This window comes from Sminthopsis crassicaudata, chromosome 2, assembly GCF_048593235.1.
Source record: "Sminthopsis crassicaudata isolate SCR6 chromosome 2, ASM4859323v1, whole genome shotgun sequence".
NCBI classification, from domain to species: domain Eukaryota; kingdom Metazoa; phylum Chordata; class Mammalia; order Dasyuromorphia; family Dasyuridae; genus Sminthopsis; species Sminthopsis crassicaudata.
The window spans coordinates 255,269,060-255,288,374 of record NC_133618.1 but is presented as its reverse complement, the minus strand read 5'-3'; the positions used below and the strand labels follow the sequence as shown (position 1 = coordinate 255,288,374).

General features: G+C 42.3%; 1 protein-coding gene across 5 annotated transcripts in view; it reads left to right on the top strand.

Annotated features, from left to right (window-relative positions):
- UCKL1 (uridine-cytidine kinase 1 like 1) overlaps positions 1–19,082 on the top strand; it is a 35,825-nt gene extending 16,743 nt beyond the window's left edge. For 3 of the 5 annotated variants that reach the window (XM_074288919.1, XM_074288922.1, XM_074288921.1), the window contains 14 exons: positions 1,475–1,662; positions 2,234–2,340; positions 3,789–3,959; positions 5,551–5,622; positions 6,478–6,667; positions 7,561–7,622; positions 10,023–10,039; positions 14,750–14,848; positions 16,295–16,388; positions 16,634–16,696; positions 16,862–16,984; positions 17,156–17,263; positions 17,652–17,808; positions 18,774–19,082. In XM_074288919.1, the coding sequence (XP_074145020.1) occupies positions 1,475–1,662; positions 2,234–2,340; positions 3,789–3,959; positions 5,551–5,622; positions 6,478–6,667; positions 7,561–7,622; positions 10,023–10,039; positions 14,750–14,848; positions 16,295–16,388; positions 16,634–16,696; positions 16,862–16,984; positions 17,156–17,263; positions 17,652–17,808; positions 18,774–18,850 (1,528 nt within the window). In that variant the 3' untranslated portion in view covers positions 18,851–19,082. The remainder of the gene's footprint in view (positions 1–1,474; positions 1,663–2,233; positions 2,341–3,788; positions 3,960–5,550; positions 5,623–6,477; positions 6,668–7,560; positions 7,623–10,022; positions 10,040–14,749; positions 14,849–16,294; positions 16,389–16,633; positions 16,697–16,861; positions 16,985–17,155; positions 17,264–17,651; positions 17,809–18,773) is intronic. The other 2 variants (XM_074288920.1, XM_074288923.1) reach the window with 1 other exon arrangement.
- The last annotated feature ends 233 nt before the right edge of the window (positions 19,083–19,315 follow it).

Here is a 19,315-nt window from a genome sequence, read left to right as displayed (position 1 = left end):
AGAGTATTAGACTTAAGAATGGATCTGGGAAGTCATTCCAGGCCTCAGTTTCCTTATCTGTAAAATGAGGATGTTAGATTGAATTATTTCTAAGGTGCCTCTTATCTTTATTTTATTTTTTATAATAACTTTTTATTCTTCCAAATACACATAAAGATAGTTTTCAATATTCACCTTTGCAAAACCTCATGTTCCAAACTTTTCTCCCCAACTTTTCTCCTCCCCTCCAGTATAGGTTTAACATGTACACTTCTTCTAACATATTTCCAAATTCATCATGTTGCACAAGAAAAATCAGATCAAAAGGGGGGAAAAAAATAAAAGAGAGAGAGAGAAGCAAACAAACAACAAAAAATAATAGGTAAAAATACTATGCTTTGGTCCACATTCAGTCTCCATAGTTCTCTCTGGATATGGATAGCTCCCTCCATCACAAATCTATTAGAATTGCCTTGAATCACCTGAATTATTGAAAAGAGCCAAGTACGTCATAGGTGAACCTTATATAATCTTGTTGCCATGTACAGTGTTCTCTTGGTTCTACTAATCTCACTTAGCATTATTTCATGTTAGTCTTTCCGGTCTGAAATCAGCTTGCTCATCATTCCTTAAAGAACAATAATATTCTCTTATGTTCACATACCAATTTATCCATTCTCCAACTGATTGGTATCCACTCAGTTTCCAATTCCTTGTCACGACAAAAAGGGTTATTACAAACATTTTCACACACATGGAGGTTCTTTTCCTTTTTTATGATCTCTTTGGGATATAGATCCACTAGATGGATCAAAGCGTATGCACAACTTGATAGCCCTTTGGGCATAATTCCAAATTATTCTCCAGAGTGGTCGGATCAGTTCACAATTCCACCAATAATGTATTAGTGTCCCAGTTTTCCCACAACCTCTCCAATATTTATCATTATCTTTTCCTGTCACCTTAGCCAATCTGAGAGATGTGAAGTAGTACCTCAGAGATGTCTTAATTTGTATATCTAATCAGTAATGATTTAGAGCATTTTTTTCATGTGACTAAAAATGGTGCCTCTTTTCTTTAAATCTGTGAATCTAACATATAGCTTAATCTTTTTAGTTCCCAAATATAGCGATAGGCTATTCTCATGTCTGTAAAATTTCTTATTCCATATGATTTTATGGGCATATCTCTAATTCCCTATGACTTAGATTCTTAATTTTAAAATGAATTTACCAAAACTAGATTATTAAATGAAGTTGTAAACAAGAAAAATGGTTAATTAAGGCCATTAAATATCTTTTGAGTTTAGAGAAATGCCAAATAAAATTAGATTGAATAAAAATAGACAACTAACCTATGTTTGTTTCTTAGAAACTTTCATAAAGTATCAGATTGTTGAAAGGGAGACTTTCTCCTGCTCCTTTGCAGTGATTGCAGTGATTCTTCATCTGAATTCGCCTGCTTTTTTTTTTTTTTTTTTTTTTTTTGACAACAGCAGTGCTGAGTCTCTAGATAGGCTTCTTCCTCCTGTGGGCACAGGCCGATCACCACGGAAACGGACCACTAGCCAGTGTAAATCTGAGCCACCCCTGTTGCGGACCAGCAAAAGGACAATCTACACAGCTGGGCGGCCCCCCTGGTACAATGAACATGGGACACAGTCAAAGGAAGCTTTTGTCATTGGTAAGTCTCAAATACTTATGGCAGACTTAAAATGGACATTGCTTAAAATGTCACAGCTTAGAATTTAAATGTTTGTTGACCCTGGGTTCTTATGTTTTTGGGAGTTCTATTCTTTCATGAAGACCATTAGGTCTTCAGCAGAAGACCACCAAATTCCAAGAGCCTCCTATCAGTGAGTCTGTTCTATAGCCATATTGATAATAGGGAAGTCCTTTGGTAGACTCTAGGAAAGAACTAAGACCCTATGCTTGTTGAAAGTCATATCCAGTTCTGATTTCTGTTTACCTACTCATCCAGACAATATTTGACATTTTGCTCTCTGATTTTAGAATCTATCTGATATAGGAACCTTGTTTCATTCCTGCTTGAGTAGTAACTCAAAAGTAAGAACTGTTGTCTTAGATAGATTCACTTTATGTTCAGAGGCCTTTTTTTTAAGGGTCATAAAATGGAATTATGTCAGGGCTTCCAAGAGCTGTGCCCTTTTTTGGACATTAGAACTAAGAGGTGAAGATTCAATTAAAAAAATAAAGTTCATTCCTCCCATATAACCTACTCTTCTCTACGATAGGCCTGGGTGGAGGTAGTGCCTCTGGGAAAACCACTGTGGCCAGAATGATTATTGAAGCTCTGGATGTCCCCTGGGTAGTCCTGTTGTCCATGGATTCCTTCTACAAGGTAAGCCATGTTTAACCCCTTCAAATAGGTCTACTTCCTTGGTAAAGAATCAGAGACATAGGGAATTTATAATTTACTCCTACTTAGCATAATGTTGAGAAAAAGTCAAGAACTCTGGGTAACTAGAAAGAGAAAAATGGCTGTTGCTGTATGTTTAGGAACTGGGGAAATAAGGTAATATCACATGAAAAACATGTGGAGGCAGTGGATATAAGGAAAAAGGAAATCACATTAAATTGTGTTCTGCAGTTTTGTTTTGATTTGTTGTTTTTTTTTTTTTCTGAGCACTTCCATTTATATTATTTAATTTGTATTTGGGGCAGCTAGGTGGCTCGGTGAATAGAGCACCAGCCCTGAAATCAGGAGGACCTGAGTTGATATCTGACCTCAGGCACTTAACATTTCTTGGCTGTGTGACCCTGGGCAAGTGCCTTAACCCCAGTTGCCTCAGCAAAAAAAATAAAAATAATAATAATAATAAAATTTATATTTCTACTGAATTTTCTCTATTCCAAGTCATTTGCAGCTTTATAAATGGCCAGCTTTATAGTTTCTCTACTAATCCTTTTGATTTCTTGGAGACTCAGTCCTTCTTTACGTGACTTCCCTCTGCTCCACTCTAGAAAACCAGTTTCAGAGTGTCACTTTGAAATATGCTTTGTAGTACACGCATGCAGGTATCTTCCTATGATCCCACACAAAACAGTAGCTGGTTGCTATGGGGAGTGAGGTGGCCACATTAGCCAATGTGTCAGATAGGTCTGTGCCCTTAGCCTGCTGTGTTGAGAGACATCTGTCCCTGCCTAGGAGGGCACGGGGGCCTCTCAGTCCTGGAGAGTACAAACACCAGGCTTCATATATCAGCCTTCCTCTGCCTGTCCTCTCAGAAATGATGGACTCTGGCCTAGTCTTCTCGTTTGCTTTCTGGCAGCATTCTTTGCCCAAGAGAAGATTATGCCTGGCTCTACATTGCCTTGCACTAACCAAGTAAACAACTAAGAGAAGATGGTGTCTTTCTTAGAGTACCTGGGCTCATTAAGTTTTTCTTCAGAAAGAAGGGCATCTAGATGATACATCAGATAGGATGCTAGACTTGATGTCCAGGAGATCTGAGTTTGAATCCTGCCTTAGCTATTATCAGTGTGACTCATGAGGGAAAGTCAGTTTCCTCATCTGTAAAATGAGGATAATAAAACCTATCTCTCAGGATTGTTATGAATCAAGTGAGATAATAAATGTAAAGCACTTACCATGATCTCTGGCACATAGTAAGTGTTGTGAATGATGATAACCTATGAAAAGACCTTTCAGATGCCTTTTTTCTCTTCCTCAGCAGAAGTCTTAAGTAAAGGTTTCCTTCCAAAGTCTTTCTTCTGAGAGAAATCAGCCTAGTGTGCTGACAGCACACTCTCTCCTCAGTTCTTTACCTCAGGCTTTTTCTGTGACAGGTACTTACCAAGCAACAACAGGAACAGGCAGCCAACAATGACTTCAATTTTGACCATCCTGATGCCTTCGATTTTGATCTCATCGTTTGTACCCTCAAGAAATTGAAACAGGGAAAGAGTGCGAAGATCCCCATCTATGATTTTACCACACATAGCCGGAAAAAGGACTGGGTATGGTTGACATTGAGAGCCAATGCAATTCAGAAGCTACTGAAGAAGGTGGCAGAGTTTCCCAAATACATTTATACTCTTGAATTTAGTGCACGCAGCCTTCCCTGGCTTGTCTGAGGTCCCACGCTCTACAGGAAATAAAGTGGAAAAAAAGGAAGTTTGTTATGGGGAGTCATTGAATCTCCCTCAGACCCTGCCTTTTCTCCCTCCCAGCACTCCTTTTTGTTACTCGGTGACCCCTGGGCATCTCTTTGTATCTTATGCAATGAAACCATCTAAAAACCCCATCCCACCATTAGATTTCACTTGAGAGTCTTGGGCTATAATATCTATTTCCAGTTCTGCCTGGGACTTTAGCAAGATTTTGGATTAAGGAAATGCATTCTTGTTTGTTTGTGAACTGATTAGTCTCATTTTCCTGAGAAAAAAATTTGGCTTTGTGGTATATTCTCCATGACCCTTAGGTCTCATCACCATGATCTCCAAAAGGCTGTAGGGGAGGCTCTTGCTCAGGCGTAGGTTTAAAGGCAGATTTAATCTTGATTTAGGGAAGAACTTCCTGTCAGATGTAGCTGTCTAGGGTGGGGGTGGGCTGGATATCCTTAGAGATGGCTAGTTCCTCTTCACTGAAAGTTTCCAAGTACAGACTAGTTGATTCCTTCTGGGGGAATTTTAAGGGATTCTTGTTTAATGACAAATTGAACAGGGTAGCCTGTAATCCCTTCTGACTCAAACATTATTAAAGACTTTAGAAGGCAAGACATAAAACTGAGGCAAGATTGAGGATCAGGCTAATTCCTGGAATAGTGTTTGTGCCAAGTACATTCAGGATTGACTTGAGATTCTGTATATGTTATGATCAGGAATTAGGGGGATGGGGACCTGTATGGTAGAACTGTGTTGGAACCTGGACCTAGAGCTCAGGATAGGAGCCTTCCTAAGAATAGATAGAGTTGCCAAAGATTAACAGATCACCTTGTCTAAGAGTTAGAATTAAATAGCCAGTCATACTTTAGAATTCCTGAAGGGAGAACCGAATCTGTTGCTGAAGATCATGGCCAGGTTAAACTATTTTTTCTTTTGACAGGAAGGTTTATGCTATCGAGTACCTGGGAAGCAAGGGATGCACTTTCTGATCCTTGGTGTTTCCATCTGGTCCCCACCCATTGGCTCTAGGTCGCATTTGACATTTTTTTTCTCATTTTAGGCAGAAAGTAATATATTTTCCTAACACCCTTCCTTTTGAGAACTGCTTTACTACAGCCAAATAAACCTTGGTATCTTGTAAATTTTTTGGAGGGGAGGGTAAAGGAGGATAGGAACATCAGCCACAACTGAGTTCTCCAAACCTCTCTGTCAGTAGTTTTGACTCTTAGTTGTTTCAGGGCCCCAGAAAGAAATGGGTTAGATAATAATTTCATGGACTTAACTGGCTGTTTTTTTTTTGTTTGTTTGTTTTTTTTTTTTTGTTATATTTGGGGATTGAGAGCATTAAGTTAGAGTACTGGCAATAGTGCTCTTTCTCTTTTTCTTTTCAAGTCCTTTTCTGTAGCTAATAGAGCTCTCTGACAAGTTTATTATTATCTTGCAGAAAACCCTGTATGGGGCCAATGTGATCATCTTTGAGGGAATCATGGCATTTGCAGACAAGCAGCTCTTGGAGGTAGGTGCAGTGGGCATGAAGCTAAAAAAACAGACGGAGGGTGTATCTACCTTTGATGTCAAGTAGCCAAGGGCCTTCCGAAATTTACTGCCAGTTGCCAGGCTTTGTTAACTGTGAAGAATGGGAGGAGAGTTCATTGAGAGCTCTCAATGGAAAGCCCATACAAGGCAGCAGGCTTCAAAGAAAGTGTTCAGCATCTGTCTATGTGACTACTCTGATGATTAGAGGTAAATCAGAAGGATTTTGATGGGATAGTTTATAAAGGAGCTTTTCTGGGGACCTGCTTTCAGACACCAATATGGTGTAGGAAAGTAAACAGGAAATTTCACTACAGAAAAAGAATGACTCATGGATGGAGAGATGAGGGAATTGAAGCTTTAAGTACCCCTGTCCTTTTCTTTCTTTTTTTTTTTTCCCCCTTGAGGCTGGGGTTAAGTGATTTGCCCAGGGTCACATAGCTAGGAAGTATTAAGTGTCTGAGATCAGATTTGAACTGGAGTCCTCCTGAATTCAAGGCTGGTGCTCTATCCACTGCGCCCCCTAGCTGCTCCCTCCCCTGTCCTTTTCTTTGTGACTTCTTCTAGTCTTGCTAAAATCAACACCTTTCAGACTAAATTCTGCTACCCAAGATGAACTTTGCAAGGATTCTCCCCAGGGGTGCCTGGGGCCTTCTGGTCTGGAATATCATGGTTTCTATTAGTGATTAACCTTGTTGGATCAGAAAGAATGCCTTCTGGGTCATTGTTCATATATTGCTATCCTCATCTGACTACTGTGCCCTCTGATCCGAGTGGACTGTCCTGCTGAGTTGTCCCTCAGAGAAGAAATGTCATTTTAGCTAGTCTCCTGCTTTAGCTCTTAGATATGAAGATTTTTGTGGACACAGACTCGGATATCCGCCTGGTACGACGGCTTCGAAGAGATATCAGTGAAAGAGGCCGGGACATCGAGGGGGTCATCAAGCAGTACAACAAATTTGTCAAACCAGCCTTTGACCAGTATATCCAGCCCACTATGCGGCTTGCAGACATTGTAGTTCCTCGAGGTGAGCCAACTCACTTGTCAGGTAGGGTGTTGGTTGGAACAATATTGCAAGAAGTTAGGGTATACATAGCATTCCCAAGGATTGAAGAGGGACTAGGGCTATTATAATGACCTATTCTGGTATTCGGTCATTGGGCTTATTCTCAGCTCTTCACAAAACTTGACTTCTTCACTGTCTTCTTCATTTCTTCCTAACCAGTGATACTACTCTGTACCACTTGCCACTTATAAGCAATTGAGTCTGTCTATTCCAAGCTTCTCTGCCTTTCTCCTACTTTTCCCCTAGTCCACCTGTATAAGATATTATAATAGCCTCTGTGTAAGAAAAAGACTCCAATCCCTTTCTAAAGGCTGTTTCCATTAATTCCCTATAGAGAATATCGAGTTACCCTGTTATTTTCTTAAACTAGAAACCAAGGTTTGTGCACCTCTTCTCAGTGGAACTGTTCAGTTGCCTACCTCTCTGCTGGCTGCTGTGGTCCTTTTGGGAATCACAGGGACAGAAATTACTTGTGTTAGTTTCAAGTGTTTTATTTAGATAAAGAAGAGAGTGGATGAGAGAGCATGGTGCTCTTGCTCTTTTTTTTAAAGTGGAAATTATTTCAGTCATTTTAATCCAAGCAGTGTCTTTCACCTCATAGAACCTTCCCAGTTAATAGCCACTGAGACTTTTTGAATTTGCATAATCATTGACCAAGAATAACTTTTGCCTGATACTTTCCTCCACCCCAAAAGAAACTATTTTTTGCAGTCATTTTAGCAGCTGATAGGAAATGAGTGGTGAAGGGTGGATAGGGAGGTAATGAAAGTTTTCCTCTGAAAAGATCTGATTTCTGGTTCTTGTGCTTATACTTTATAACCAAACACACCTTTTTCTTCCTCTTGTCTTCTAAGGGAGTGGAAATACCGTGGCCATTGATCTGATTGTTCAGCATGTCCATAGCCAGCTGGAAGAGGTGAGCTTTGAATAAGCCAAAAGGGTCAACAGAAGGCCCTCAATTAAAAATTGAGGCTTGAGCCTTGGGCATGGTGAGCTGCCTCATTCTTTGATTCATACCTGTGTGGGGGCCCATTCTTTTCCCCTGTTAGCCTCCTGAGGATATTTTGCTTCTTCTATTCCACATAATAAATAAGATCTGAGCCAACTCTTTTCTACCCTCCTTTAACATAAGAGCCATCACCATCATTCATATTATCAAGGTACACTAAGAAGATTTTAGTTCTGATGGTATTTGCTCTTTGTTAATTTTTACTGCTCAACTCCTAAAAGAATAGATGAATATTCTGGAAAATTTGAGCATGATTGCTTTCACCATCCCCACTGCTCCTTGTCTCTGGCATGCTAGGTGCTCATGGGCATGCTCTGGTCATGGGGATTTGTGCCTTTCAGAGATAGCAGAGAATGACAGCTTCTTTGTTGTACTGATACCTTTTTTTTTTTTTTCCCTTTTTTTTTTTTTTATTTTATTTATAATTTTTTTGACAGTATATATGCATGAGTAATTTTTTTTTTATGACATTATCCCTTGTATTCATTTTTCCAAATTATCCCCTCCCTCCCTCCACTCCCTCCCCTTGATGACAGGCAATCCCATACATTTTACATGTGTTACAATATAACCTAGATACAATATATGTGTGTAAATACCATTTTCTTGTTGCACATTAAGTATTAGATTCCGAAGGTATAAGTAACCGGGGTAGATAGACAGTAGTGCTAACAATTTACATTCACTTCCCAGTGTTCCCTCTCTGGGTGTAGTTGTTTCTGTCCATCACTGATCAGCTGGAAGTGAGTTGGATCTTCTTTATGTTGAAGATATCCACTTCCATCAGAATATATCTTCATACAGTATTGAAGTGTACAGCGATCTTCTGGTTCTATTCATTTCACTCAGCAGTACTGATACCTTTTGAAACTATATTATGACTAATAATATGGTAATATAGTTTTCTGGGTACTAGCACATAGTCGCCTTATCCCCATGAGTAGTAATTTTGGTTGCTCAGAGAAAAGTGGGTAAAGGGGTATTTCTATCAGAGTCTCAAAGCTATCTGGACCTTTAATAATGTGATAAGTGTGTCATCTTGAGACATTATCATAATCACGAAAATAGACATACAGCATTTTAAGGTTGGCAAAACCTTTTTACATAGATTTTCTTCTTTGATCTTCCCAAAAGTACTTCAGTTATTTATCATCTTCACTTTTTAAGTAGAGATGAAAGCTTAGAGAGAGAAAAATGATTTGTTCATGGCCTTGTAGCTAGTAAATGTTAGAGGCAGGACCTAAACAAAGATCTCAAAGATTGAGTAGAGGCTACTCTTTCCACTGTCCAACATTGCCTCCAAGGTCTTCCATGTTCTTCCACTCCATCCTTTTGTTTAAAAGCAGGCTTTACTTAAATTGTATTTGTTGTATATGTCCCTTCTTCTAAAATCTGTGGAAAGGTTCAGTGACATCTTTGAGATACCTGCTTTTATGGGCCATCTCTAGCTCTACTTCTCCCATCCCAACTTTTTCTTCACCTGTCTGAATAATCTTAGATCTTTAGTGTCAAATTAATAAGATTTAACATTAAATTTAGGGAATTCCAAAAAGTCTTTCAAGCATACTGGGAACAGGCCATCCAGGAGTGACCACAGGAGGGCAATGTTACTAGATTTCTTCATGCCTTTTTACCTTGAGCTATTATTTATTCTGTCCACAAAGATTTACCGAGCAGTCCTTTTGTGCAGAGTGGTGTTGTGGATGCGTGTTGTCCTAGCCACCATGGTTCCTACCCTTTGCAATGAAAGATGAGTGTCCCTTTGTACTCTGTGGTAAGCCATGAGTGGTGCTTTGCCTCGTAGAAGAGCCCCTCCCTATGTTCAAGATTGATTGAGTTTTGAGGAAGGTTCCTTGAGATCTCAGCTGAGGATTACAGGTTGTTGTGTTAGATCTTTTTTTCTTTTTGGAGAAATCAGATTCCCGAGTCCTGGTGTCTGTCCCATCAGAAGACTTGTAATAGGGCAGAACAAGCTGCACTTGGGAGATCTGGATGCCCAGATTATTTACCTGGTGACACAAGCAAAAAGGGTCTTGACCAAGCTAGTGGCCAACTTTTCCCCTTCTACTCATGCTAGCTTGATGATCCCCCAATCTAGAATTTGTCTGATTTTAGACCCATGCTTGCTGTATGGACCAAGAAATCCCAAGCCTTCTTAACTGGAAAAAATTATACATGAGTGATATCATGAAATGTAGTGTAATTCATTTGTGTTTTCTCTGCCTTTTATAAGCAAAATAATGCCTATGTTGCTATTAATGATGTATAACCCCAATTGCATTTTGTCTTTCTGTGTTGCTGCCACAGCGTGAACTCAGCGTCAGGTAAGAATTTTCATGTCGTTCCATCTGCAATAAATGAGGCATTTCCAGTACCTTGGCTTGAACTGTTAGGAAAGACCCACATAATCAAGATGTATCTCTAAATAAATTATTCTTTGATAGAATCATTGAATCATCAAGTGATCAGAATGAGAATCTCCAAACTGAAAGGGATTTTCACTGAGCAATAAGAGCCCCTTGAGGGCCTCAGAGAAAATGAAACAACCTATCCAGGACATCCATTTGAAACTGGTTCCTAAGTTGTCTGTGGAATCTCTCTCAAAGGCCTCCTGGAGAAAATCTCATTAGTGAATTTAAACTTAAGCTCCTCGTCTAAACAACAAATAATAGAAGAAGCTTGGATACGTTATTGTTGAAATAAACAAAGCACCACTGGTCCCCAGGGTCACTTGTTTTTTCTGAAAAACACTGTTATTAAGTGGTGAAATAGTTGCCATTTCAGAATCTTTGAGGATGTTCACTTAGGAAATATTCATAGGTGTTTGTCTTAGGTAGTTCTGCTTTCTCTGAACAATTGAAAAAAGCTTTGCGACTTTGGGATCCTCAGAATTTAAAGCTTGGAATTAACTTAGGAGTCCTGCAGCCCCACATTTTATAACAGCAAAGCTTATCGCTATGAAAGGTGTGTTCTAAAATAGCTGCATTATTTTAATTCAGAAGATGCATTGATACAGGAGTTAGTATTAATAGTAGTATTAGAACAGATGGTCCTCAAATTTGTAGTCCAAAACATAATCTTCTTTAGAGAGGGGCCATGTTTTTGTTACCCAAATCTACTTTGATGGTGTGATTTAATAATGGATATGTCAACCATAAGAGCCGTTTGGTATTTGAAATGCCTCTCACATGTTCAGGCCTTGTTTCATCTGCTTAGCTATTTGCCTCTGGTCTGCTTCCTGTAAAACTGCATGTTGTCTTTATGAGGCACTTTCTGAGAATTGGTCACCTCAGATTTTATTTTATTTGTTCTTTGTTTTCTTTTGAAGTTTTTGTTCAGCAAAAGAAAAAAAAAAAAGAAATAGTTTCCAAAATTTCAACTTTTACAGAGTGCCTGAAAGCAGCCTGCTGAATTTTCCATTCATTGGTCAGCCACCAGGAAGTGGTGGCAGGAGGCCCCAAGTACCTTCTTCAGACACAGGAAATAGATTACTATGCTTGGGAGAAGTTCCTTCCAGGGCCCCTTGAAGACACATTACCAGTCTGAGGCATCAATGGACAGTCTGCAGGGACAGAGAATTAGTGGTCTGGTCTATAGAATTTCCTACCCTCCCTCAGTTTTACTGAATGAATTAGAAAGGTGCTCCATTCTCTCCTCTACTTTGTGTAGCCATCTTATTTATTAATATACTACAACTCCAATCTTGTCATCTGTGGAACCTTTTCTCTCCTCTAATCTCATCCAACTATCCTCTCTACTGTGATTCCTCTATCTTTCTTGTTAAAATATGGCCAAAAGTAACAAAAGAATTTAGTATATTGACAAATCTGGGGCAACTTTGTCATATGTCAGAGCATAATGATTGGAAAACAGTGGGTTAGAAATAGCCCAATCTACTCCATCCATAGGGGAGGCCTGGATGGGTGGGCTGACTTGGCTTGGGTGGACCTATACCTGGTGACCCTAAAGGTTCTTCTTATTCTTCCCTGGCTTCCATTCAATCTCTTGATAACACATGGAAACCAGCTACAAGTGGGTTCCTGAATACTTCTGGGACCTCCCTTTGTCTGGTTTCAGACACTTAGACTTGGGGCATCTGACTGGGCAGGTGTGATACTTGAAGGTCCCTGGATTTGGTGGCTTCTTGGGACTCTGCCACAGTTCAGCCTAAAGTACAACCCATCCATGAAGCAAACAGGCTGATGGAGTAAAGCTCTCCTACCCTTATGTCCAGGAACCTCTGTGATGAGACTAGGACATGTGACCAGTGATGTGAGCCCTTCTGGGAGTGACTAGCAAGGCATTAACTAAATAGCTTTCTTCTTTTTGTTCTCTTGTCATTGTTGTTGTTGTTGTTTTTTTAACGAATCCTCTGTGTTTCCTGCCTTGTGTCTTCCCTGAACATAATCTTCAATCTGGTGAGCAGAGGAAGCTACGCTGGGATATGTGAGGAAAAAGTTGCACTCTTTTGATTCTGATACTAATTGTGTTAGCTTGGTAGTTGGGGCCACCGCCCCTCTCCTCTGATGGGGCTCATTTGCATGTGGAGTTTGGTGTGTGCTTATGCATGGGCGCAGGACCCACAGGTAGGAGGACACTGAGGGCATGCTGCCTGCCCCCTTTCCCTCCAGGCACAGGCTGCAGCACCCTCTCCAGGATCTTTTTTTTTAGGATGCTGTGCAGGCCCAACAACCTAGGAGCTGGGCCAGAAGCTAGAGAGGACACTTAGCTGTCTGCTCCCATACCTCCACAGACAGCACACATGATGCGTTTGCCAGCTGTGCCCAGCTATACAGTCTAATAGTTCCATCCAAGCATGGGGCAGTAGGAGAGCCTGGATGCAGTTACCCACACTAGTCTATCAAGTAGCACATAGTCTTATACTGTAAGAGCCTCTGGATGGTCTGTGAGTGCTTATACTTCATTTTGGAAAATAGGAAGGCAAAAGGTTTCTCTGTCTGATTAGATGCAGTTAGAGAAGCTCTGACAGATCTACCACCACCACCACCACCTCCCCAGTGCCTGCTGAAGCAGGACTCTCACTTATTCAGCTATGTTCTCCCTTTCATTTCTTTTCCGGGAATGGGCGGGTGTGAATTGTGACTCATTCCCAAGAGAAATGTATCTAGACACCATAGATTTGATCCCCAAAAATTAATTAGATAAAAAAATTGAATAACAACAACAAAATCATCCCTCAGAATCACAAGGACAAAACTGAGTTCTATTTAACCCATGCTTGTTTGGTCCCAAGTTGTGGTGGTGATTTATGCCTTTAACAGTCTAGACAGATTATCAACCAACCTCTGCAGTTCAGGTTTTTTTAGGGTTTGGATTTTAATTTTTTTGTCTTTTGTTAATTGTTTGCTTGTTTGCTTTTTAATGAGGATGTGAAATTTAGTTGCCTATCTTCTTGATTAGTGACCAGGAGCCCAACTTATCTCACCCTTTCCAGACTTGACCTTGATACTTGAGTCCATTTGGCTGTAGGAAACTTCTGGGCCAAATCAAAACAATTTTTTTTTTCAAGCTAAGACTTATGAACCTATAATTAATCATTTCTCTGTGAGCCTGAAGCCAGGAGATGTTGAAGAAATCTGCTTCTTAGGTAGAGAGGGGAATAGTTACGAAAACTTCTACAATTCTCCCTCACAAACCAGATCCAGCCAGATTCCTGGCCCAATGAGGTGTTCTCTCTATTTCATAATAAAAATTCCAGGGGACTAAAGCTTTTGCAACCCTTCTTGGAGATATGACACCATCAGAGTTGACCAGCTTTGTCATTTGAACCAGCTCAACTGAGAATGTGCCATTAAGAACAGGCTATTTCCTGGTCTTTGTGCATTTATTTTCTATTCTCCTATTCCCTCAGCCCTACCCAACCATACATTACTACTATTTACCATGTGACCATTTTTCCTGCCTGTTCCTAGAACAACTCCCCTAAATCCTGCCTTCCGATTGCATAAGATTATTTCCAGATGTAGGCGCTGATTCACTGTCACTTTCGCCCTCTCCTAGGTGCTTCCTCACTAGAAAGCAGTTAGACATACGTATGTTTAGGCAAAGCTCAAGGATACGATAACTTGAAGTCCCATGGATTAGTCACATAAAAGACAGATGTCCCATAACATGGTGAGATTGCCAGAACACCTTAGAGGTGCTGCCTGCCAGATGGGCTTTATTATAAGTACTAAATGCTATTGTGATTTGCATCTGCTTGGCCAAAAAGGGAGAGGTTGGTATGTCCAAACTGGATATTCCCATCATCTCCCCTCCTTGCTTCTTGCCTAATAATCTGCTGCTTAATGATTGGCTTGTGTGTTCATTAACCTGTGGCCCCAGTGTTGCTCCCTCCCAATGTATAGCAGATAGGGGGACCCCACTTATTGTACCTGGTGAGTACTTGGTCTTCCTTACTGGGCTCCAGAGAAAGGAGACAGCATCCCTATCTCAGTCCCATCTGAAAGAAGCCCTGTGATGGAGGGGTTTAGGGTGCCATTTCCTTGGATTTGGCCTTTAATGGACATTCTTGGCTAAATCTCTCTCTCTGAGTAGCCACTGTAAATGGCCTTTGGTCGCTGGACTTTTTGTCCTCTAGATGGTGACTTATGAAGTGTTGCACAGCTCTGAGAGTAGTGTTTGAGCTATGTGTCAGGAAGGAGCTGCTCCACACTGCTCTGCAGGGGAGTTGGTGCCAAAGGCGATGGTCCTGAGGTGCCTCAATTCCCAGCTGAGACATGTTTCTCCCCCTTAACCTCCCTGCCTCCAAAGGAGCAGGCTCAGAGTCAGTTCTCCAGATAACTAGGTTTCAGGCTTGGAGGGGCCGGAGGACTTTGATAGTTGTAATAGAATAATGCGGATGAAGGGGAAGCTTGGCCTAGAAGAGTTAGCTTTCTTGTGTATTATGCCCTGAGACACAACACAGCTCTGCTCTGTGATCCCAGAAGCACCGATCCTGGCTGGGGTGGTGATGTGGCTTTGCCTCTCCTTTGATGGACCTTCCTGAACACAGTTTTTCTTTTGATTTCCAGGGCAGCCTTGGCCTCAGCCCACCAGTGTCATCCTCTCCCAAGGACCCTTAGTGTGCTGAAGAGCACCCCCCAAGTCAGGGGGATGCACACCATCATCAGGTATAGCTGGTGTAAGCCCTGGGATGGGACTCTTCCTATTACTGGTAGCATGAGGAAGAGGCCAGTTTTCTTTGATCAACTTGGGGTCTTCATCTGTGGGATGCTATCCACACAATGTCAGCACTAGTCTATGATACAGTAAGAATTAGGTGACTTTCTAAGCCACAGCCATTATTCTAAAGCAGGGCTTCTTAAATTTTTCCCACTCTCAACCCTTTTTTGCCTGAGAAATTTTTGCATGATCCTGGGTTTGTGGGTAGATAAAATAGGTATACAAGTCAAATATTTACTAATGACAAATAATGTCATGACCTCCACATTCAGTTATGAGACCACCCCCCCCCCCATATGGGGTTGCTTTTTATTTTCAATTAGTCTGATCTCCTGGCTTGAGTGAAGTTGTAGCTAGTTTTTTTTAATAGGGCTACAGAGCTTTTCAGTTATTTCAGCTCCCACCTCCATCCCCTGTCTCCAGAGTATTTCTTCTCAAATATTCAGAAGCAGATTTCAGTTTGATGTGATGGGAAAGACTTCTGAATAATTAGATCTGTCTTGACATGGACTCTACTGTTAAGATCTTCAGACAGTGACCATCTGTCAAAGACTTGCTTCAATTCAGCAAACAGCTATTAATTACTTACTATGTATTTAAGTGCTGAAGCTACAAAGTTAAGAAGGCAAATAGTCCCTCCCACAAAGAAAATTCCTTTGGGGAAAGAGAAGATGCAGGATGCTTGTCAAAGTTATACAAGATCATTTCAAAAGGGAGAGAGTGCTACTGACTGGAGTGTGTAAGACTGGGCATGCCAAATATATTTTGAAGGAAAACATGGTTTCTACAAAATGAAGGGGATGGGGTGGAGAGAAGGCATTCAAAACTTGGAAAACAGGTCCCATAAAAACATGGAGGAGAGAGAAAGTCAGTTTGCAGTAGAGTGTGCAGGATTATGGGAGGAATGTGAAAGAAAACTGAAAATTGTTTCTTTAGAGGACATAGATAGGACTGAGGCCCTTCCAACCCTGAAATTATCTGATGCTGGTTAGACTGGGACCACCCACTAAACAGATGCTCTAGAAGCCAGTCCTGTTTTATTTATAGCAAAGCTGGGAAAGGTGGCTTCCTTCCTATGTACAGAAGAATTTTGCCCTCTTCACTTTCCAGCCTGGTTAACTGGACATTACTCTGACATGCATAAAGGCTTACCACCAGGACTTGTTCTCAGAGAGAAGGCGATAAGGTGGATGTAGTTCCTGAGCTGATCCGGATTATTCAACATTTCATTCAATGACTACTTTCAATGTTTGGTTAAATTCAGAATTTATTAAGTTGCTTATTTTAGCACAAAGAGCAGGATCTCTTCTGATCCCTGAGTGCGAGGTGATGCCATCTGCCCTTTCTTTCTTCCCCCACTCCTTTCTAAACTTTGCCTGTGTCTTCTTCTCCAGGGATAAGGAGACCAGTCGAGATGAATTTATCTTCTATTCAAAGAGATTGATGAGACTTCTCATTGAGCATGCTCTCTCCTTCCTGCCCTTCCAGGTGAGAATCCCTTGACTGCAGGGTTTGGGTTTGATAGAGAGAAATCCAAAAGGCTCTAACTGGGCAAATAACAGAGGCCCTGCTAAGGTGCCCTAATTCCCATGGAAGAAAGTTAGGTTTCCCCATCTGCCAGCTCCCATGGCTCCATCACCAGGGAGGAAGCCTGGAGTCAGACGGGGAAGTTCAGGTCCTTGTGGAGCAGCTAGATCTCCTGATGCCTTCCCTCTCATTCTCCTCTTGTCCAGGGCTGCACAGTCCAGACACCTCAAGGGCAGGACTATGAAGGGAAAACTTATGCTGGGAAACAGGTGAGTGACAAGAAAGGCCTGACTTGGGGTTGGAGAGGACTGACCATAATGGCTATTGTTGCAGTGGAAAGTATGATGGGAACTGAAGAGGTTCTCGGGGCAGGAGCAGCGCCCTTGGGTGGAATGGCCACTCTAGACTTCCTGCTTTCTTCTGTGTGGGAACAGATCACGGGGGTGTCCATCTTAAGGGCTGGAGAGACCATGGAGCCGGCTCTGAGGGCAGTGTGCAAAGATGTCCGGATTGGCACCATCCTCATCCAGACCAACCAGCTCACTGGCGAGCCAGAGGTGAGGGGATGGGGCAGCGCTTCTGGGCGGCACTGGGCACTATGAGGTCCTGGCTGATGCATGGGCTCCGGGTATAGAGCTTTTCTCTAGGGAGCAGAGGGAGGGGGGCTGGGACCTTCCCCAGGCCAGCACTCCCTCTACACTGACCCCACTTCTCTTCCTGCTCCCCAGCTACACTACCTTCGGCTCCCCAAGGACATCAGCCAGGACCACGTGATCCTGATGGACTGCACAGTGTCCACTGGTGCAGCAGCTATGATGGCGGTGAGAGTGTTATTGGTGAGTGAGAAGGAAAATGGAATAGCTGCATACAGGACTGCAGGAGGAGGTAGCATCTCTGCCTCACGGGCCGCCACAATTTTGGTGACTGGGGCCATGGGCTTGTCACTTGGAGCTAACAGGGGGACACTGAACTCTCCCCAGTTTGCAGAAGTATCTTGTGCTGTTTTTCTACAACCTAATGGGATGAGGCAGTAGGATCATGGGCTCTAAAGTTAGAACTGACCTTAGAAATCCTTTCATCAACTCTTCAGATCTTACAGAGCAGGAAACTGAGGTGCAGGAACATTTGTGTCCCAAGCTTGAGGCTGTGCAGACCCTGAGAGGCAGGGTCAAAGGGTGGGCCCGGTTTTCTGACTCCCAGTCTGGTCCTCTCTTCTGCCCTCAGGATCACGATGTTCCAGAAGACAAAATCTTCCTGCTCTCGCTGCTGATGGCCGAGATGGGGGTTCACTCTGTGGCCTATGCCTTCCCTCGGGTGAAGATCATCACCACAGCTGTGGACAAGAAGGTGAATGACCTGTTCCGCATCATCCCCGGCATTGGTGAGTGTCCTTTCCTCCGCAGCCCAAAGTCCTGAGGGACCATGCCAGCCCAGGAGTGCACCTCAGTCAAAGGGCTTGGACTGGGAAACACGACTGACTCCCAATTGTATTTCAACTGAAGGAAGGCCAAGGGTCAGTCATCCACAGATCACTCTTGGGGGACTTGGAGTGCCTATTGTTGTCCTCTCTAACTCTCAGTGACCCCATCTGGAGTTTCCTTGGCAAACATCCTGGAGGGATTTGTCATTCTCTTCTGCAGCTCACTTTATAGATAAAGAAACTGAGGCAAACAGGGGGAAGTGACTTGCCTAGGGTCACACAGCTAAGATTCTAAGACCCCATCTCAACTCAGGTCCTGTGCTCTGTCCATTGCCCTCTCTCCACTGTGCCACAGAGTAGCCCCTGGAAGTGATTTTTTTCTAAAATGTTCTTCATGTTGTGGAGGAGTAGCTAGAGTTTTTGAACATCATCTACTCATGCCCTCCTTGATTTAGTGGTGGGAGGAAGAGGACAAGAGCATGCCAGTAAGTTGGGGCACTTTTGGTCTTTACAAACATCAGCAGCAGATGCTAGGGGTGGCAGGGTGAGGTAGTGCTAACAGCTCTGTGGCAGTGGGGTTTAGTTCCAGTTCTGTCTCTAACTTTAGGTAATTCTCCTCTGGCTCTCAGAATTATTTACATCCATATCTGTGGATAAAGGAAAGATCCTCATGTGATGACATTTTAAAAGCTGTTTTTGACCTTGAATGCCCAGAGAACAGTGACACTTCCCATCCTCCTGACAGAGGGTGGTCTTGGGAGGAGTCCTGGGGCCCAGAAGTCCTAGAGAGTGGGTCCATTTGGGCAAGAAGCTCACTGTTTTGATCCCAGCTAAGCAGAGCCCATCCCATCTGTCCCCCTCTCATTGCACTCAGAATGTGCCTGAAAAATATCCCTGTCTCAACATTCTTTCCTTTCCCTTTTCAGGAAACTTTGGTGACCGCTACTTTGGGACAGATGCCCCGCCTGACTGGAGTGATGAAGAAGAACTAGCTGGGACTTAGCCCACCCAGCCTGCCAAGGGAATCCTTGCCCTCTCCCCTCCTTCCTCTAGTCTTCCTAGACAAGCCTCGGACCTCCAAAACAGGGCTGGTCAGGAAGGGCTGTGGAAGGACCTGGACTCACAGACTCCTAGGGTATCAGGAAGGGAAAAAAGAGATTAATTTATTTTGATTTAGCTTTGCTGATATAATTTATTCCAAAAGTTTTATTAAAAAAAAAAAACTGAATTAAAAATGTTGGCCATATTTAAAGTTACTAGTAGGATTAGAATGGTGGACTAAAGCTTTTCCCATGAACATCCTCTCTTCTGACACTCTAACCCCAATTTTGTTCCTTGAAGCAAAGAAAGGAGTCGGGACATGGAGGAGACCAAATGTTCTCCCAGCTAGTTCTCCCCTGGCTTAGCCACAGCTCAACCCATGAGCCCAGTAGTAGAATCTGAGAAAAAATAAGAGACTACCAGTGCC